Source organism: Dioscorea cayenensis, chromosome 10, assembly GCF_009730915.1.
Source record: "Dioscorea cayenensis subsp. rotundata cultivar TDr96_F1 chromosome 10, TDr96_F1_v2_PseudoChromosome.rev07_lg8_w22 25.fasta, whole genome shotgun sequence".
Lineage (NCBI taxonomy): Eukaryota > Viridiplantae > Streptophyta > Magnoliopsida > Dioscoreales > Dioscoreaceae > Dioscorea > Dioscorea cayenensis.
The window spans coordinates 5,405,387-5,426,162 of record NC_052480.1 but is presented as its reverse complement, the minus strand read 5'-3'; the positions used below and the strand labels follow the sequence as shown (position 1 = coordinate 5,426,162).

General features: G+C 38.8%; 1 protein-coding gene across 1 annotated transcript; it reads left to right on the top strand.

Annotated features, from left to right (window-relative positions):
• The first annotated feature begins 17,680 nt into the window (after positions 1-17,680).
• LOC120269986 (mitochondrial inner membrane protease ATP23) lies at positions 17,681-20,365 on the top strand. Its single transcript, XM_039276986.1, has 5 exons — positions 17,681-17,850; positions 17,932-18,056; positions 18,830-18,967; positions 19,188-19,271; positions 20,142-20,365. The coding sequence occupies exons 1-5, from the start codon at positions 17,733-17,735 to the stop codon at positions 20,274-20,276; spliced, it is 600 nt and encodes a 199-aa protein (XP_039132920.1). The 5' UTR covers positions 17,681-17,732; the 3' UTR covers positions 20,277-20,365.
• Positions 20,366-20,776: the final 411 nt, after the last annotated feature.

Below are 20,776 nucleotides of genomic sequence, written 5' to 3'. Positions count from 1 at the left end.
TTAAATTTGGTTACTGTCACTTGCACACGGAGCCTGGAAGGCGTGACAAAGCAGTACCGCTTGTCACGAAAATGTGGCCAAGCCAAACACGCCATAGCAGCACACAAACTGTCTCACGCTAGATAAAAGCAGCACTATGAGCGTTAAGCTTTCGAAAAGCAGCGTAGAGGCCGCAATCTTGGAGTATATGTATATGGAAGCCAGTAACAAGTGTCTCACAAGACATTAAACATGAGACATAAGTTCTAGGTTCACAACAAGAAAGTTTATTAACTTGAAATATGACTAGGCGGCGACTTGCTCAGCGACCCGCTAAAGCGTCCACCACCCGACCCTACTCACGATCCGAAGATAGAGAGAGCAACTTAATGAGCTTGGGAGCCCGATGAGCAACCACTAAAAAAACATCGGGATCACAAAAAAATGTTCAATAATTTCTAAAAAACATACAAAATGTAACAAAGCGAAATAAATATCAAAATGAAATCCAGAAATCAGAATTAAATCATAACAGGTTTAGTTTACCAAAATAACAAGCATATATGTCCCCCAACAACTAATGCCAAAACAAAAATATCATAACTCATTTATTTAAACTCGGTGACCCAGAGTCGGGATTTGAAACTCATAGGTTTACCCTCGGTGACCCGAGCGAGAATATCGAAGCCGTTATTCTTCACCGGCGGAGCGGTGCGAAACTATAGTTTCTATGTCGAAATGCGATGTCGACACGGTCGGGTGTTTAACCCCGGTGGCAGGGGTTATTGCATTATTAATTGGGGACTACGAGTTTCTATAACAAAATATGTTGGGTCCAAAAATCATTGTCAACACAAAAATAAAAAATCTGAAATTCGGTGATCCGTTTTTCTTACAAAAAAATTAAACCAATTATATCAACAATAACACACTTAACAAAACAATAAATAAATAGCCAAAGTTAATATATATATACACAAATATATGCACACTTATTATTGGTTGATGGTGAAAACCAGCGACATTTCGATATCCATTTTAATATATATTATCCACCATCCAAATCCGACACCAGATTCGGTTTCTTGGGATGCAATTTTTATAATTTAATAGATAAGCTGAAATCAATGTTAGTAAAAAAATAAATAAATAATTTACTAATATGATAAGCAAGTGACCAAATAATAGAAGAAATAATTTAATAAAAATAATTTATCAAGTGTCACAAATACATCATATATTAATATTTATAGGTGGTTTACTTACCTGACTAGCTAACACCAAAACTACAAGCACCACGAAATTAGGCTTCCACAGAACACCCTATATTTGAGAGTACATTCCAATGTATTAAAACGCTAAACATGCTACAAATACACAGGAATATACAGTGGATCTAATTTCTACACTATCATAATACTTAATACATCTACATCTAACAATCTAATTTCTATAAACATATACATCCTTGAAGCAAAAAACAACATATAATATCAACATATAAACAATATATCTTTTAACACTGAACACAACATCATAACCCATACACTTAATATATATATTCATATATTATATGTGCTAAAAATAATGGGCCCTACAGCACGCACACTAATTCCCAACAATGACAAACAAAATAAATAAACAAGAAATAATGGATTTGAAAGAATCAAAAAAATATATATATATATATATATATATGTATGAATACATTTTCTAACTCAATGGGACGCCACACACACAATCGACACGTTAATTCAATGAATATATTTTCTAAATTAATGGACGCCACACACACAGCCGAACATTAATTCAAAATAATAATAATAAAAATAAAATGAAATTCAATAAAACTAAATCTAAAAGAAACATATATATTTATATTCATTCTTCCCAAATCAAACTTGCAAATCAACGTTGATAATTCATTGTGCAATGGCTAGCATCAACATGAGATAACCAATCCACTAGGCATAAAATATAACCCTAATCAAGATCAATAAACGATGCCACGACAAGATCTAGGAAATAAAAATTTCACCACTTAACCCTAGATCTAGGGAAGAGAACGCTTACCTCACAAAGATGACAACACAACCTTTGACGAAAGGCCTATCTCCGTCCTCCCTGCCCTGACACCACACACCAAAGCGAAAAAGAGAAGAGGAAAGAGGCAAGATCTCTCCCTCTTTCTTGGTCTAAAGCGAAAAATCTAAATCGGGAGAAACAAGAGGTGGCGGCTAGGGGTTTAAAAAAACCTAATAAAAATATAAAGATTAAGAAAAATAAAAATTTAATAAAAAAAGGAAGGTTTCTATTCCTCTTCCGTAACAACCATGCATGCAAAAAAATTAAATGAATTAAATTAAAAAACGTGTAGGGGCCCACAACTTCTCCCTCCTAAAAAAGTTTAGTCCTCTAAACTCTTACGTCGAGATGAAAAGATACGGGTATCTCTCTCTCATCTCGACTCTAACTCCCATGTCAGCTTCACGCTCGAATGATTACTCCATCGAACCTTTACATAAGGAATGGTCCGTCTTCTTAAAGCTTGCTCTTTGAAGTCCACGATCTTCACGGGGACGGCTCCTCGTATGTCATATCATTGTTAAGTTCAAAAGTCCGAGAGCGTATTACATGATCGAGGATTTGCGATGAACTTCTTCAACATAGAAAGCGTGGAACACATTATGCACGCGGGAAAGAGCTGGCGGTAGTGCAAGTCGGTATGCCACTTCACCAATGCGCTCTAAAATCTCAAATGGGCCAATAAATCGAGGACTGAGCTTCCCTCTAACGCCGAAACGAATTACTCCTTTGGTTGGAGCGACCCTCAAGAACACATGATCTCCCACTTCAAATTCTAAACTTCTTCTCACGTTATCGACATAACTCTTACGTCTACTACGAGCCGTTCGCAAAGCGATCTACGATCAATCGAACTTTCTCCACTCGTCATTTTGTACAATCTATGGCCCTAACAATCTTCTCTCTCCCACGTCATCCCAGCAAATAGGGGATCTGCATCTCCTGCCATATAGTGCCTCATAGGGAGCCATCTGGATGCTTGCCCGATAGCTATTGTTATAAGCAAACTCAATCAAAGGCAAGTGTCGATCCCATGAACCCCCAAAAATCTAGCATACAAGCCCGAAGCATATCCTCCAAGATCCGATTCGTCCTCTCGATCGCCCCATCTGTTTGCGGGTGAAAAAGCTGTCTTTCGAAAGTCAATTTAGTTCCCAAAGCCTTATGCAAACTTTTTCCGAGTGTGCCACGAACACGGTGTCCCGATCGACACGATTGACACCTTTGGAACACCATGCGACCTCACAATTTGGTCAATGTACATCTCTGCTAGCTTCTCCAAAGACATGCCGGTCTTCACGGCCAAGAAATGTGCGGACTTGGTTAATCATCAACCACTACCCACACACTGTCAGTACCCTTGTGGGTTCTAGGAAAACCAGACACAAAATCCATCGCAATATTCTCCCACTTCCACTCTGGGATCGGAAGTGGTTGAAGAAGTCCCGCTGGTCTCTGATGCTCCACCTTAACCTGCTGACAGGTTAAACACTGTGCCACAAACTGGGCAATCTCTCGCTTCTCTAGGGATTTTAAAAACTACACTTTTTGCATAACAATCGACTATGGCATGGAATTTAGACAAAAAGTCCATTCCTAAGATAACATCATAGTCAGTCATGGTCATAACATGCAAGTGAGCTAACAACTCATGACCGGCAACCATAATGGGGCAATCTTTGCATGCTCTATTAAGCACAACATCAACTCCCAAAGGGGTTGCAACACACAAATCATAACCCACAGCTATAACAGGCAGGGCATGCTTACGAATAAAAACAGACGAGATAAATGAATGCGTAGCTCCAGAATCAAATAATACGCAAGCATATGCAGAGTAAACCGCTAATGTACCTGACACCACTGCATTAGAGGCGTGTGCATCCTCGTGAGTCATTGCATAAACACGCCCCTGGGTCTTTGGCCTTCCTGCTTTCTGCTGAGTTGAGGAAGTCGGCTGCTCACTAGCTACCTCTTTCCCTGCACGCTGACCTGAAGACGCTTGAGACTTGGGCGCTAACACTTGTCTCGAATCCTGTACCCTAGATGTCCTCTGTGCACCAGAAAACCGCTGTGGACACCCAGCAATACGATGCTCCATACTGCCACACTTGAAACATGCCCCAGTATTACGTCTGCAATCTGCAGTAGCATGCGAACCTCCACAAGTAGCACATCTCTGTCCAGAATTAGGCGGAACAGGTGCAAACCCACGAGACCGCTGTACTGGTGGCCCATTCACAGTCTGGGATTCACTTTGTCTCGCCTCCAACCTAGGTTTTCCTCCACTTCCTGACTGATGGTTCCTCTGACTGTCAAAGCTTCTATCCCTCTTTTTCTGAAACCTTCTATTTTGATCTTTAGTATCACTCCAGACAGTGTCCAAAGATTTGGCTCGACTCACAACCTCTGCATAGCTAGTCAAGTGCAAGGCGGCCAACCCCCTACGAATGTGTGCCTGCAATCCTCCCTCAAAACGTCTGGCCCTGCTATGATCATCATCTACCAGCTTCGGAGCATATCTCGAAAGTCTGTCAAATTCCATCTCATACTCATCCACTGTCATACTGCCCTGAGTGAGGTTGATGAACTTCTTCTCAAACTGGACCATCTTGTCCCTTGTGAAATATTTGCAGAAAAGAGCTTCTCTCAATTGCAACCAAGAACCAAACTGTTTCCCCTGACGAGTGCGAAGCTCCCCTTGATACCAATGATTTGCAGGACCCTTGAGCATGTACACACCAAACCTCAGTTTTTTTCTTCTTGATGACACTTCATCACAGAAAAAGCCTTCTCCATTTCTTCTACCCAAACTTCCACTTCATCCGGATTAGTAGTTCCCTCGAATGGTGGTGGACGGATCTTTTTGAATTCCATGATGGTTTTCTCCTTAGGCTCCCCGAGGAAAGGGCGAAGGAGGAGGCGGTAGTGGTGGTGGTCTGTCTGCTGGCGCTGCTGCTTGCCTCTCGATCACGCACCAACCCTACCACTTCTCGAACCAGATCCATCAAAGTTTCCTGGTTATCAACCCTATTAGTCCCTTCCTCAGCAGGAATTTCGTGGTTATCAATCCTATTACCAGTCCCTCCCTCGGCGGGGATCCCACCGGCAGTAGAGGACTGTCCCATCAAATCAGCAACACTTCTACTAGTATCCCTACGAGGAGGCATTCTGCAAGGTAAACCCAAATACAATCAGGCAAACTCAAACAAAAGATCCTATCAGATCAATAACACCTAAGGATACCAATCTAAACATCTGTCAGATCACCCTAACAAACTAAATCAGAAGATTTTTGCTAGGAAACTAAGATCATAGTTAATTGAAATCAACAACTCTCTGATACCACTAGATTTGTCACGCCCCGAACCTAGAGCATTGACAAACGGCCGCATACCTACAAGGTCGTGACCAAGTAGGCACGCAAGGCCTCAAAACCTGTCTCACACTAGATAAAACAACCTTTAACAAATACATTAACTTTCAAAAACAACATAGAGGCACAATGCCCGATATATATATATGGAAGCAAGTAACAAGTGTCTCACAAGACATTAAACATGAGACATAAGTTCTAGGTTCACAACAAGAAAGTTTATTAACTTGAAATATGACTAGGCGGCGACTTGCTCAACGACCCCGCTAAACTGTCCACCACCCAACCCTACTCCTGATCTGAAAGATAGAGAGAGCAACTAATGAGCTTGGGAGCCCGAGTAGCAACCACTAAAAACATCGGGATCACAAAAAAATGTTCAATAATTTCTAAAAAAACATACAAAAATGTAACAAAAGCGAAATAAATATCAAAATGAAATCCAGAAATCGAAATTAAATCATAACGAGGTTTAGTTTACCAAAAATAACAAGCATATATGTCCCCCAACAACTAATGCCAAAAACAAAAATATCATAACTCATTTATTTAAACTCGGTGACCGAGTCGGATTTCGAACTCATAGGTTTACCCTCGGTGACCCGAGCCGAATATCGAAGCCGTTATTCTTCACCGACGGAGCGGTGCGAAACTATAGTTTCTATGTCGAAATGCGTGTCGACACGGTCGGTGTTTAACCCCGATGTGAGGGTTATTGCATTATTAATTGGGGACTACGAGTTTCTATAACAAAAATATGTTGGGTCCAAAAATCATTGTCAACACATCTTGAAATTCGGTGATCCCGTTTTTCTTACAAAAAAATTAAACCAATTATATCAACAATAACACACTTAACAAAACAATAAATAAATAGCCAAAGTTAATATATATATACACAAATATATGCACACTTATTATTGGTTGATGGTGAAAACCAGCAGCATTTCAGTATCCATTTTAATATATATTATCCACCATCCAAATCCGAGACCCAGATTCGGTTTCTTGGGATGCGATTTTTTTATAATTTAATAGATAAACTGAAATCAATGTTAGTAAAAAAATAAATAAATAATTTACTAATATGATAAGCAAGTGACCAAATAATAGAAGAAATAATTTAATAAAAATAATTTATCAAGTGTCACAAATACATCATATATTAATATTTATAGGGTGGTTTACTTACCCGACTAGCTAACACCAAAAACTACAAGCACCACGAAATTAGGGCTTCCACAGAACACCCTATATTTGAGAGTACATTCCAATGTATTAAAAACGCTAAACATGCTACAAATACACGGGGAATATACGATGGATCTAATTTCTACACTATCATAATACTTAATACATCTACATCTAACAATCTAATTTCTATAAACATATACATCCTTGAAGCAAAAAAACAACATATAATATCAACATATAAACAATATATCTTTTTAACATCTGAACACGACATCATAACCCATACACTTAATATATATATTCATATATTATATGTGCTAAAATAATGGACGCCACAGCCTGCACACTAATTCCCAACAATGACAAACAAAATAAATAAACAAGAAATAAAATGGATTTGAAAGAATCAAAAAAATATATATATATATATATATATATGTATGAATACATTTTCTAACTCAATGGACGCCACACACAATCAGCACGTTAATTCAATGAATATATTTTCTAAATTAATGGACGCCACACACACAGCCAGAACATTAATTCAAAATAATAATAATAAAAATAAAATGAAATTCAATAAAACTAAATCTAAAAGAAACATATATATTTATATTGATTCTTCCCAAATCAAACTTGCAAATCAACGTTGATAATTCATTGTGCAATGGCTAGCATCAACATGAGATAACCAATCCACTAGGCATAAAATATAACCCTAATCAAGATCAATAAACGATGCCACGACAAGATCTAGGAAATAAAAATTTCACCACTTAACCCTAGATCTAGGAAGAGAACGCTTACCTCACAAAGATGACAACACAACCTTTGACGAAAGGCCTATCTCCGTCCTCGCCGCCAGCACCACACACCAAACGAAAAAGAGAAGAGGAAAGAGGCAAGATCTCTCCCTCTTTCTTGGTCTAAACGAAAATCTAAATCGGGAGAAACAAGAGGTGGCGGCTAGGGTTTAAAAACCTAATAAAATATAAAGATTAAGAAAAAAAAATAAAATTTAATAAAAAAGGAAGGTTTCTATTCCTCTTCCGTAACAACCATGCATGCAAAAAATAAATGAATTAAATTAAAAACGTGTGGGGCCCACAGGTTCTTTTTAAAGAAGTTTAATAAAAGTTTGGCCAGACCTTTTTTGGGTTTATTTCAATGGTGGTTACAAAAGTTTCATCATAATAATGCTATACCCACAAATTTTTTTTTTATAACGCTGAAGTCATTTATTTTCTCTCTTTGCGCATTGGTGGCCATTTTAGGCATTAGCACAGTAAGTGCATGCACATTACCAGTCACCGGCAAGAAAAAGCAGTAAATTTCACTTGCAAGAGGACCAATATATAAAGGCTTCCCTTCTCCAAAGTCCAAGTCTTCAAATCCTTGTTTAGCCCATTGAGAGATTACTAAACTTGAAGAAAGATCTGGCTTGATCCTCCTCTATTGCAAGAAAACAATTATAGACCGACGATTTGATTGGAGATCCGGGACTGGCTTCAGATAGGAAATGTGGTTGCTCTGACAAGAGATGCCCTAAATTGGACATTGGGGGTGGCCTTAGGGGGGAGAGGAGTGTCTCCAATGGACAACCACGTGAGACACTAATGAGGCGATGACGTGGATCTTGTCCAAAACTTAGCTAGTGGAATGCCACGTCGTCTGTTGTTTATTAATTTAATAACCCAGTTGGCAGTCACATCATCCTAATCACCGGAAATGTCCCGAAAACAACCCATTGTGGACACCAGTGCGCCTGGAGAGAAAATAAATGGCTTTAGCGTTTTAAAAAAAACATTTGTGACTATAGCATTATTATTATGAAACTTTTGGGGCCATTAGTGAAATGAACCCAACCTTTCTTCTGATAAGTTTAATTAACACAATAAAGACAAAAAAGACGTTCAAGTGGCAAATTAGTAAAAGCGAGGGAGGCGACGATCGCATCCATCTTTTTCCTGCGATGACATAACCGTATGATTCCCACATTCCGACCAAAACGCATCCTGAATTTAAACCCCAAATGTCGACATTAAGTATCACTGGTGGCCACAAATGTTTCGTAAGTATAATGCTGTGGCCATATACGTTTTTTTTGTAACGATGTGGTCACGAAACTTGTCTCCGATCACACTCATGGCCACAATTTCATGTTTGAGATGTTTCGTGAAAGTCTTTGAGGGTGGCCAATTATAGAGCCATCCACGTCGGACCCCACCTCGGTGCCCGACGGGAAACAGCCCCCAAACATGAAATTGTGGCCATGAGTGTGACCGGAGACAAGTTTCGTGGCCACATCGTTACAAAAAAAATGTATGTGGCCACAGCGTTATACTTACGAAACATTTGTGGCCACCAGTGATACTTACCCCACCTCTGATTCTCCACTCATCTCTTAACTAACACGAATCCCAAAGCAAAAGTTTCTTTTGCTCCACATTAAATGCTGGTATTAAGTATTATTATCGTAACTAATCACCATTAATAATAAATATTAATATTAGTATAATTTTAATTCTAAAACGAGTTTCTCTATAAATTGGCGTGATAAGGCGGGCTGATGCAGGTCATGCTCGGTAAGATCAGCTGATGCGGCGGCATGGATGAGCTGACACAGCGGCGGGGCACAGGTAGAGGTATGGCGCAAATTGACTGGCTAGCAGTAGCATGGCGCAGGACGCAGGCTGGCAGGGTGAAGGGCACAGTCTGGCAGAGGCATGGCTAGACTGACGGACTACCAGTGGTATGGCGCAGCAGCATGGTGCCCTTGCTCTTTGCTTCTTCCTTAACCAAATTCTGAGGATATTCAAGCATAGGCTGGGTTGGTGTGCGTGGGCATAGCCAATTGCCACACGGTGTCGATCTAGGCGGTTAGCCTTGTGACATTAGCCATGGTTATATCTTCCATTCATCATCCGTCCTCCAAACTAATGTCTTACCATGAGTTCGCCGTTAAGGTTACCGTTAGCTTCTAGAGCTTGGATGTGTGTGGATGGATGATGGCCCTGCTGTTCCTTCCTACAGGGGATCTACCATCGCCCAACGACCCCAACGAATACTCTCCACCACCACCCAATGGCCCCAAAGAGTACCCTCCACTACCCAACGAGCCTAACAGGTACCCTCCACTGTCCAATGACTTGTGGTACACTCCTCCTCCGCCTCTACCTCTGAATGCACCGCCATCATCTTGGTCGAACCATCTCGGATGCCCTGATGCCAGAGTATAGCGATGTTCTTGGCAGACAAACTTGTTGACATAGCGATCAACGACGGGATGGGAATGAGTCCGGATGCCGTCACCCGCAGGAAGAGTATTGAGGGCCGCCACCGGAGGTTCAAAACATGTTTATGGGTAGAGTATATTTATAATTAATATATCTTTTAATTCAATTAAAAGCTTTATAAAGCTTAAGTAGTACTATTTTCACTGGTATTATGGCGTGGTAGTACCGGAAAATACTAGGCCAGGAGAGGCCAAATATATTCTAAGGCATGGGCCAAGGATATATAGCCATGACCAAGGGTGGTCATGGCCCACTTACCGAGAAACATGGCATGATAAGGCGGGTTGATGCAAGCCATGCTCGGTAAGGTCAGATGCGGTAAGGTCAGATGATGCGGCGGCATAGCTGGGCTGACAGAGCGACAGGGCCCAAGCAGAGGCATGACGTAGACTGGCTAGCTGACAGTAGCTTAGTGCAGGACGCAGGCTGGTAGGGCGTAGTCTGTAGAAGCATGGCCAGACTGGCCGGCTGCTAGTGGTATGGTGCAGCAGCATGGTGCTAGCTAACGCAGCATGGCCGGCTGATGCAAGAAGCAAGGTGAGGGCTAGATGTACGTGGATGGATGACGGCCCAACTGTCGTTCCCTCCTGTAGGGTCTCCACCACCGCCCAATGGCCCTAACAGGTACCTTCTACCGCCCAATGGCCCCAACGGGTACCTTCCACCGTCCAATGACTCATGGTACACTCTTTTGTTTTCGCCTCCGAACGCACCACCATCAGTTTGGCCAGAGCCACTTAGAGGACCTGGTGCCAGAGTATAGTGATGTTCTTGGCAGACAAGCTTGTTGACATAGCGATCGGCGGCGGGATGAGAGTGGGTTTGGATGCTATCACTCGCGGGAAGAAGTATTGAGGGCCGCCGCCGGAGGTTCAAAACATGTTTATGTGCAGAGTATATTTTTAATTAGTATATCTTTTAATTCAATTAAAAGCTTTATAAAGCTTAAATAATACTGTTTTTCGCTGGTATTATGGCTTTCTTCTGATTTGTAAAGCTTTGTTTGTATAGCTTTAAATAGCGGTATGTTTAACTGTTCGTTCTAAAATGGATATTAGTGATATATGCATATGAAAAGAGCTTGGTAAAATGAAAAGCTTAAGTAGCGAAGAATGTCTTCTTTTTTCGTTTTCTTTTTTTTTATTATTATTATTATGAAAATTAATGAATGTTTGTAATTCCTCTCTGATTGGCCAGACATCATCGAAATGTTGATTCAAGTCTGATAACGTTTTGCCGATTCGTGTTTTTCTTGGCGTCTATGTTTCCGATTATTATTATTATTATTATTATTATTATTATTATTATTATTATTATTATTATTATTATTATATTATATTATATTCATGTTTTTTTTTTCTCCAACCATATTTTTTTGAGTTCGTACAACTTCAGAAGGTTTTTCTCGTGGTTTCAAAAATTCAGCTATATTTTCCATTATTATTATATTCGTGTGTTTTTTTCTCCAACCATATTTTTGCCAAGTTCATACAACGCTTGGAGGTTTTTTTCTCATCATTTCAAAAATTTGGCTATATTTCCCATTATTATTATTATTATTATTATTATTATATTTGTGTTTTTATCTCTAACTTTATTTTTGCCGAGTTCATACAACGCGGGGAGATTTTCTTGGCGTTTCAAAAGTTAGGCTATATTTCCCATTATTATTATTATATTTAAAAATTATTTTTCAGCATGGTTTTAAGACATTTTGGTATTTACTTTTTTTTTTACATTTATAACTTTGAAATTACAAATATGCCCTTGTGAATTTTTGAGAAAATACCTTGTGTGCTCTTTAATAAAACTTTCAATTTATTTTTTTTCATCTCGTTTTATTCTTCCTAATTGCTTCTTTCTTAGAGAAAACCGTAGAATTAAAAAGAGATGCTACCGCAAATAAATAAGTATAAATCTCCAAATTATGAATTTTATAAAAAGATAAAAAAAAATTTGGGAAAAATTTGGATAAAAAGATTCATTCATGCTTAACATTCGATAAGTTGCGTATAAATTCTCGTTGAATATTTTAAAGTACCAAAAAAGCACATAAGTAAATAAATAAATAATCAAACAAATCAAAATCATATATATATATATTGCATAAGTATAGAGGATTATATGATTTAAATTTAATAGGAATATTATTGATGATTTAGGACTATTTTCGGCTTTCATACAAACTAAGATCAATAGTATTTTACAAATATATATACATATATATATAAAGAAAATTCTATGAGCCATGGAAAACTAAAATAAAGGGAAAAACCTTATTAATTATCCATTTAAATGACAACGAGAGTTTTACATAAAAGGTCAGGTGTTCAAATGTCAACTGGCCTAACTAGTGTATAATAAATAATATAAATAGTATAGCTTGATCTCTTTAAAAAAAAATTAAAAAATATTCCATATATACTACTATATATAAAACATTATATGCTTGTCAGTGTTTAACAAATAGCAAGTCAGCTACAGATTGGTTCTATTTTACTTATGAGTAATGCTATATGAGGCGAAGCAGTCACACGACCCAGCCACACGAATGACGTGGCTGGGTCACGTGGATATTCTTTTTTATTTTTTATTTTTTTTAATTAAAAAGTAAAAGGAGGAGTGGGAGACCGGTTCTCTCTCCCGTTCTCTCTCTCTCTCTCACGTGAGTCCCTTTCCCACTCCCGGTGGCTGATCCCGTTGCTTCCCTCTCCGGTCGCCGCTCCCGTCGCTTCCCGCTCCGGCTGCCGCTACCGCCACATCCCTCTGTCACTCTCGGTCGCCACTCCCGTTACTTCCCTCTCCGGTCGCCGCTCCCGCCGCTTTCCTCTCCCAATCCCGGTGGCCACTCCCGCCACTCCCGCCGCTTCCATTTCCGGCTCTCAGTTGCCACTTCCCTCTCCCATTCCCGGTGGCCGCTCCCGCCGCTTCCCTTTCCGGCTCCCAGTCGCCGCTTCCCTCTCCCTCTCCCGGTGGCCACTCCAGTCGCTTCACTTTCCGACTCCCAGTCGCCGCTTCCCTCTCCGGCTCCCAGTCGCCGCTCCCACCGCTTCCCTCTCCCACTCCTGGCCGCTTCACTCCCCCGCTCCCGGCCGCTACATCAAAGGTATTATTTCTGATTAGTATTATGATGATCAAGATTCAAGTTAAAAGAAATTCTGATTAGTATTGTGCATGAAACACAATTATGTACAAGTATTTTGGTTTATAAAGAGATCATGATGATTAAGATTGTATTATAAAAAATTTCAGGTTAGTAATGTGTAGGAAACACATTTAGTTATAAGTATTTTGGTTTATAAAGAGATCATGTTGGGTGATTAAGTTTGTACTTATTATTTTGATTTATAAAGAGATCATGGTGGTGATTAAATTGCTAATTTTGATCAAAAGTTTAAAAAATGAGAGTGTTTATTGTTTGCGTAATTTGTAAATTTATTGTTTGTCTAATTTTTGTTTAGAAGTCTACTTAAAGCAAGAACATGGAAGAAGTGATACTTGGTTGTAATGAGCAAGGAAAAGATGATGTGGAAGTTGGATGTTCAAGTTATGAAATACATGCCAAAGAAAAACCGGTAGCATATGTGTTGTTTATGTTTAATGAAGGGATGTTGTTTGATTTTGTAGTATGTGTTGCTTATTTTTAATGAACACATGTTGTTTGATTTTGTAGCATGTGTGTTGTTTATGTTTGATGAAGGGATGTTGTTTGATTTTGTAGTATGTGTTGCTTATTTTTAATGAACACATGTTGTTTGATTTTGTAGCATGTGTGTTGGAGAACATACTTGAATTTGATAAATACGAATTTAACCTGGACATCACAATGGACCAACTGTGAATACGAATTTAACATTGATGAATTTAACCAGAGGCCTACTAAAAGAATACATAAATTTTCTCTTTGACAACATTAGTAGAACTTCCGCAGAATACTAAAAGAATACATAAATTTTCCCATGGTTGAAGAACTTCCTTCTTCACATGGAACAACATTAGCAGAAGGCAAATTTGCAGGTTCAGGTTGCTTTGAAGCAATAGCTGCTGCCACAAACACATGTTCAGATTGTGCTCCCAACAACATCATCTTTGGCCCACTTGCGAGGCAAGACCCGGGCTGAGATCTGCAGAAGATATCGCGACAATAATTCAGTCAAAACAAATCCTCACAAACACAGGTTCAGTTTGTGCACATGCACAATAGGAATCAGTGCTTCCAAATTTTGCTTTGAAGTATTGAGAATGCATATGGTATAAATTCTTCAGCTATTAAATGCAAAAAAAACAAGTTCATACTATAGTAATTTGGCATACCATGTATTTGTTGTAAGCCAATCCTGGAAACATGTCCATTGCAGTACACTCGAGTTTTCCACAGAAAATAAGAAAAAGGAAAATGCAGTTAGAATAGATATCAACGATCGTCGAGGATAGTACATAATACTGAGATTTTTCCGGAAGCATGTCCATAAGCCAATCCTACAAGCATGTCCATAAGCCAATCCTACAAGCATATCTTCTTAACCTATTGGAACAAAATATGAAATGCACCTGCTCAAGATAATACGAGATGGACTGAGTGTGATAGAAGCGAAATCTTGGACTTAGAATTGATAGAAAATAAAAAAAGACAAATAAAATGCACCTGCTCAGCAGCTTCTCCTCCAAGTTATTGATCACCGTCTACAATATCTTCCTCCTCACTTTGTGTTATTTCGAGGCTATCGGTTTTTTTTATTAAAAAAACATACGATAGAATAGATCGATGGCTCGAATACATAACTTGAAAATAAGAAGTTCAGTATTCATGACAATTTTGAAACTTAATATTTGAGAAAATGTTGGACGAACAATAATATCTAATACAGGAAGCCAACAATACAGATTGAATCATGGCCTGATGACTGTTATTGTATCTAAGAAGCAAAATCATATGGATAGTGCAACAAGATCAAATGCCCAATACTCTTCAGTGATTCATGCCAAATCCACCAAATCACATTCCCAAATCCCTAAATTCTCCAAAACCTGCGCTCAATGTTGATACTCCGCAACACTGAAAAATCATCCATTCACTCCAACAACAAAATTGAGAAATGTCTAAACCCAAATCACCACAAACAAATTTAAACACATTAAACAGCATGTCAAAAAAAAACAAGAAAAAAATAATCTATGATAAAGCAAACAACTTGCCAAAAGCCAGAAACAAATATTACTGAATTAAACAGGAAACAATCATGAAAATCTTCAATAACAAGTTAGTGAACTTGATAACTTACTAGCAATTTAAATATTTAGATGCTGCAAAAGACGAATGAAAATCGTCAATAACAAGTTAGTGAACTTGATAACTTACTAGCAATTTAGCTTACAGCTTCTCTGGTGTCCATCTGCAGGTTACATCAAGCTTGATTGATATCAAAAATAGCAAACAAACAAACAGGTTTTCGGAAGAATAAAAAAAGGCTCGGATCTTGCCCCACTCGTTCTATTGCATGGATAAACATGAATCAAGGGTCGCAACTAAAGTTGCCACGCCACCCAATTTCTATATTCTTTTTATAGGGCAAATCATCATGGCCAAGACAATCATTACTAAACAAGAAGAGTAATGCTATATAGAGCTGAAGCAACCACACGAACCGACCCATGTCGACGAGAAAGAAATACATGATGCAACAAAATATATCAACCAATGCAGTTTAAAAGCAGAGGCTCAGATTCAACAATAATGATGTTCTCCCATCCTTCCCCTCCCTCTACAACAATTACGAGTGATCGGGTTGCCTACTAGGCCATCCAAGTCACTATGCCATCGCTGTAGAGAGACGAAGGCAGGGATAGAAATTTTTACTGACATCATTGCCTCCTGCACTGATTTCAAAGGCGAGCCGGGCTTTTGTGCCAAGAAATTCGAGAGAACCCGACCACACGAAGAGAGAAACAGAGTTCCACACGAGAGAGGCGTAAACTAGGGCCGATCGTGCCCTAGTTTCTCTTCAAAAGCCAAACGAGAGAGGCGATGGCCGGAACGGGCAGCTGGGAGGCGGGGAAGGGAGCGGCGGGAGCACGAGCCACACGGAGAGAGAGAGAGCAAGCGAGAGAGTCCCACATGAGAGAGCACGAGAGAGGCAGAACTAGGGCCGATCGTGCCCTAGTTTCTCTTCAAAGCCAAACGAGAGGCGGCGGTCGGAACGGATACCGGAGCGGGGAGTGAAGAGATCGGCACGGGATCCGGGGACAAAGAAGAGAGTGCCATAACGGGTACCGGGGAGCGGGAGAGGGAAGAGAGCGGTCGAACGGGTACCAGGAGCGGGAGAGGGAAGAGACCGGTCAGAACGGGCACCAGGCACGGGGGAGTGAAGTGATGGTGAGCGAGGAAGGAGGAGGCGGCTTGAACGACGGCCGAGAGAGGGGGAAGGAAGCGGCGGGAGCGGCGACCGGGAGTGGGAGAGGGGCTTGAACGAAGCTTTAATTTCTCCCTTTTTATTTTTCCTTTTACTTTTTAATTAGAATATCCGACGTGACCCGACCCACGTCATTCGTGTGGGTCGGGTCGGTGATCTGCTCGCCTCATATAGCATTACTCTTTGCAAAATCAGCATCTCTGTTGGATAGGTATTGCTTAAGTTTATTTTATTTGGACATGAAGAAACAAAACTTTATATACATGAATTAACTGTGGCTAAACTATAAATTTGTTATATATATATATATATATATATATATATATATATATATATATATATATATATATATATGCAGTTTTTGATATTGAGAAAGGTAAAATGAAGTGGTTCTGGCACCTTTAGTGATAACTTAAAAGAAAAGATCAGAAAACTGCATATTTTATTCATAACTACTGAAGCTTTTATAAAAGCAAAAATCTGAAAAATATAATCTAAGATGAGATAACTATAATAACTAATTTGAATTTTAATCAACAAACAACTAATTTAAATATTTAAATCTAAAATATTATAATTAAAACAAACATCATTATCTCAACACCTTCTCATAAGTTTAAATATTTTAAAACTATCTCCCATGAATGCTTCATGCTAGAAACATCAATCAATAGCCCGAAATTCTGGAAAAAAACTATTTTGAGAGGTTTTGTAAATAAATCAACAATCGCAATAATTGATATCTTACGTAAATATGTTTGCTTCTTCTATGAAAAACTGAATTCTTAGATAATTTTTTCGATCATCTAAATCTCCTGCATAATCACTATCTGTAAATCCAATCAGATCTGACATCTCTCCTATATTCCATAATCTATTGTTCTTTGTAAGTATCACAAAATTCTTTTTGCGGCCATGAGATGTATCTCTTTTGGATTTTTCATGAATCTACTAATGAGACTTGCAACAAACATAATGTCAGGCCTTGTTGTAGTTAAATACATCAAACTTCCAACAACTTGCTTGTAAAAAGTGTTGTCAAACTGTTTTTAAGAATAAAAAGAATCAACATCGATCTATCTATAAACGTTCATAGATAACAATTCTACAAATGTTCACAAATAACATGTCCTCCCTCAAATATATAGATATTATCTAATAATCTAATAGTCTAATATTATTTTTTTAAAAGAAATAATTATTAAAATTAGAGGAGCTTGGGGGATTTAAACCGGTCTGGTCTAACTCGCTTCCAAAATGAACCGGGTTCTAGTGAACCACCGGTTTAACCCGGTTCATTTACTGACCTACCTGCTCACACTCGCCGGCCCACCTTCGTCTCTCTCTCTCTTTATCTCTCTCCATCGCGGCCGTGCAGAGGAAGCGACGATGGATGAGGGCGCCGGCGTTCCGATCCGGGAAGTGAACACCGGAACGGAGAACAGCAACCCGTACGCCGGCATGTCCCAGAAGGAATGCACCGATCGCATCCGGAAGGCCCTTTCCCGTATAAGCACTGCTGTGATTCTCCTTTTCCTCTTGTTTGAGTTCTCTATTGTTTATTTGTGGCTGTGTTATTGTTCTGTAGATCCGACGGTGAAGTTTCTGAGGCAACACATGGAGAAGGCTGGGTGTCCTGTTTGGGTGAGGTTGCTCATGGCTGTCAATTGCAAAGAGCACAACTTTGCCGGCGGGTACTCCAGTCAGAATGGGGTATTTCCTTTTCCTTTTGATTCTTGGATTTCTCAAACGTTTTAGTTTTATTTGAGAGTTAAGCATGTTCAAAATTTAGTTTTGTTGGAAATTAATATGTGAATTAGCGATTCTGATGACTCTGTGAAAGTGGGTGTCTTGTTTGTGTTGCTCTTTCTGTTTGATGATCAGAGTTGTTAGGTTTCATATCTGAATAACAGATTGAGGTGAGAGTGTTGGGGATGCATAAAGCTTTGATTTTGACCTATTATTTTAGGGCTAACGTCCTTCCCTTGAATTTGGCGAATTGAAGCTTTATGTATTTTGTCAAAGCTTGATAAATTCAAGGGAGCGCAGAGGATAATTTGTTTATTTAAGATTTACCAACATCATTTGGCTGTTTACACTCTTTTCAATTAGATCCCTTTTGTGTGGCAAATTTGATGGATCGAGTAACTCCTTATGCTCTCTCATCTGTGAATCATTTGTCAATTTCTTAGTTATAATTACTTCTAACATACTTGAGTGGTGATTGCTTTAAATATCTGATATCCCTTTTCATGTTTTATTAGTGAGTTTCGTGAGACAGTTTCAAGAGAGAACATTGTGGTGTAATGCACTAAATTGCTTGTCTGTATGAATAAAATACATCATAACCTTTATTTCATTGTTGCGATATTTCTCTGCAATTTGTCTTATTCATCAAGTTCTAATGTATAGTATAATGTACATCTATGTAGTCTGCAGTGTAGCTTTGGTACTGTTGGCTAACTTTGGTTTTCCATATATCTCAGGTGTCTGTCTGCTGTAACAGGATGACTTTTCAAGATGAGATAAATCAAGTTATAATTCATGAGTTGATCCATGCTTATGATGATTGTCGAGTAAAAAACATGGACTGGAAGAATTGTGCTCATCATGCTTGCTCAGAGGTACTAAAAAATGTCAGCAAGATGTTGTCTTGGCATTCTTGCAAGTATATGCATTCTTGAATCATAGATCATTGGCATATTTTTATTCCACAGCATGCTGAAGTATCATTAAAGGAAATTGAAAAGTTGTCAGTCACATACTGGTGATAAGGTTTATACAATTTATGTATCATTCCTGAAGTTTCTGGGATGTTATTTTGTCCCTTTTCCCAAAACACAGATTCGAGCTAACCATCTCAGTGGCGATTGCCATTATAAACGAGAACTGCTGCGAGGATTCATGAAAATTCGTGGTCATGAGCAAGTAAGTTATCTTCCAGAATTTTATTTCAATACCTTAGAATTCTGCATGTTGCCATATGCATTAGTTTTGAAATTTTACAATTGCTTTGGTTTTGGAAATGAGAATGTAGGAAACAAGATCAATTCAATGATGTATTTCCAGGTCTACTGCATAACTAAAAACCTTAATAATTATATCCAGGTCAACACGTCGGACCTGTATGTTTCGTCGTTCATTTACTCCATAAATCAGATACATCCATTGTTTTAACTTATTTTTGTCACTCAGTAACAAATTATATTCATTCAATTTTGCCACAAAATCTTGGGGTTGCACCAGTAACAAGTTCATGAAGAGCAATTGCATCCTCTCAATTTTTCTGCTATGGTGACAAGCCACAACATCATGTACAATGTTGATCTTCAGCCGCTAGTCATAGAATGATTACCGGCCAAGGCTTTAATGTAAAACAGTTACCATTAGTCAGTAAATTCATTTGGCCAAATAGATTCTCTTTTGGGTGCCGACATGCCAAGCTATCCTTCTGAGCCTGATATGACCAAGTTGTGCTGCATAAACCATAGCTAGGCACATCCCCGCAGCCCTACCTCACACAGCCACATCCACAGATCCATCCATGGTGACTTTGGGTACTCTTTAGGCCGATTAATTTCTATTGGAGAAGCTGGCATTACTACTTTCCAAGTGAACTTTGTGGTGACCTTTTCTGATCTTAATCTAGAGCAGGGTTGTGTATGTCAATTTCTTATACTCTTTAGCATACTCAATTCTTTTGATCATGTCTGGAGGTGCTGTTTTAAAAATCATTTCTCCGGAATTATAACTGTCGATATCATGTTGATTTTCTTCTCATGCCATGGGGTGTTGAAGGAATGTGTAAAAAGACGAGCTATAAAGTCGGTCGCAGTTAATCCAAACTGCTCCGAAGCCGCTGCAAAGGATGCTGTGGAGGCTGTATGGGATATATGCTACAATGATACCTATCCTTTTGACCGGGCTCCGTAAATTCCATTTCGAATTCACATCTGATGTTGGCCATAGTTAATGCTACTTTGTTTACTTTTGAGCTCAATGAAAGGTATTCATCAACTGAAGGGAAGGGATTTGTTTCCATCCTCCATTTTTGTTATATTGTTGCTATTAGTGATTTATTTTGCCCCAATTTTCTGTTGTGGGATGATTAAATTTGTCTTTTTTACTTCCGGCCATTGATCCGGAATGATGGTTATTTGTAACTTTGAGAAGTTAATTATTGCAAGATTAACTCAAATAGAAGTTCTTGAGCTGGTGTTTGAGGTGAGGAAATAATTTATTTTTTTTCGTACAGACTATAAATGTTGTCTTATCATGCATGAAGAGTTTTTTCTGCATATGATATACATTTTATATAAATGTACCCCATCTGAAAATTTGAAATTGCCAATGTGTCATGGAAAATTTAAAGTATGGCTTATTGCACTAAAGCATTCAATTATTTAATTAAAAAAATGTATGTCTTACTCCCC

Coding starts and splice junctions, on each gene's coding strand:
- LOC120269986 (XM_039276986.1), top strand. CDS start 17,733: ATGGATGAGGGCGCCGGCGTTCCGATCCGGGAAGTGAACACCGGAACG. Junction 18,057..18,829: donor GGTACTCCAGTCAGAATGGG/GTATTTCCTTTT, acceptor CATATATCTCAG/GTGTCTGTCTGCTGTAACAG. Junction 19,272..20,141: donor AAATTCGTGGTCATGAGCAA/GTAAGTTATCTT, acceptor GGGGTGTTGAAG/GAATGTGTAAAAAGACGAGC.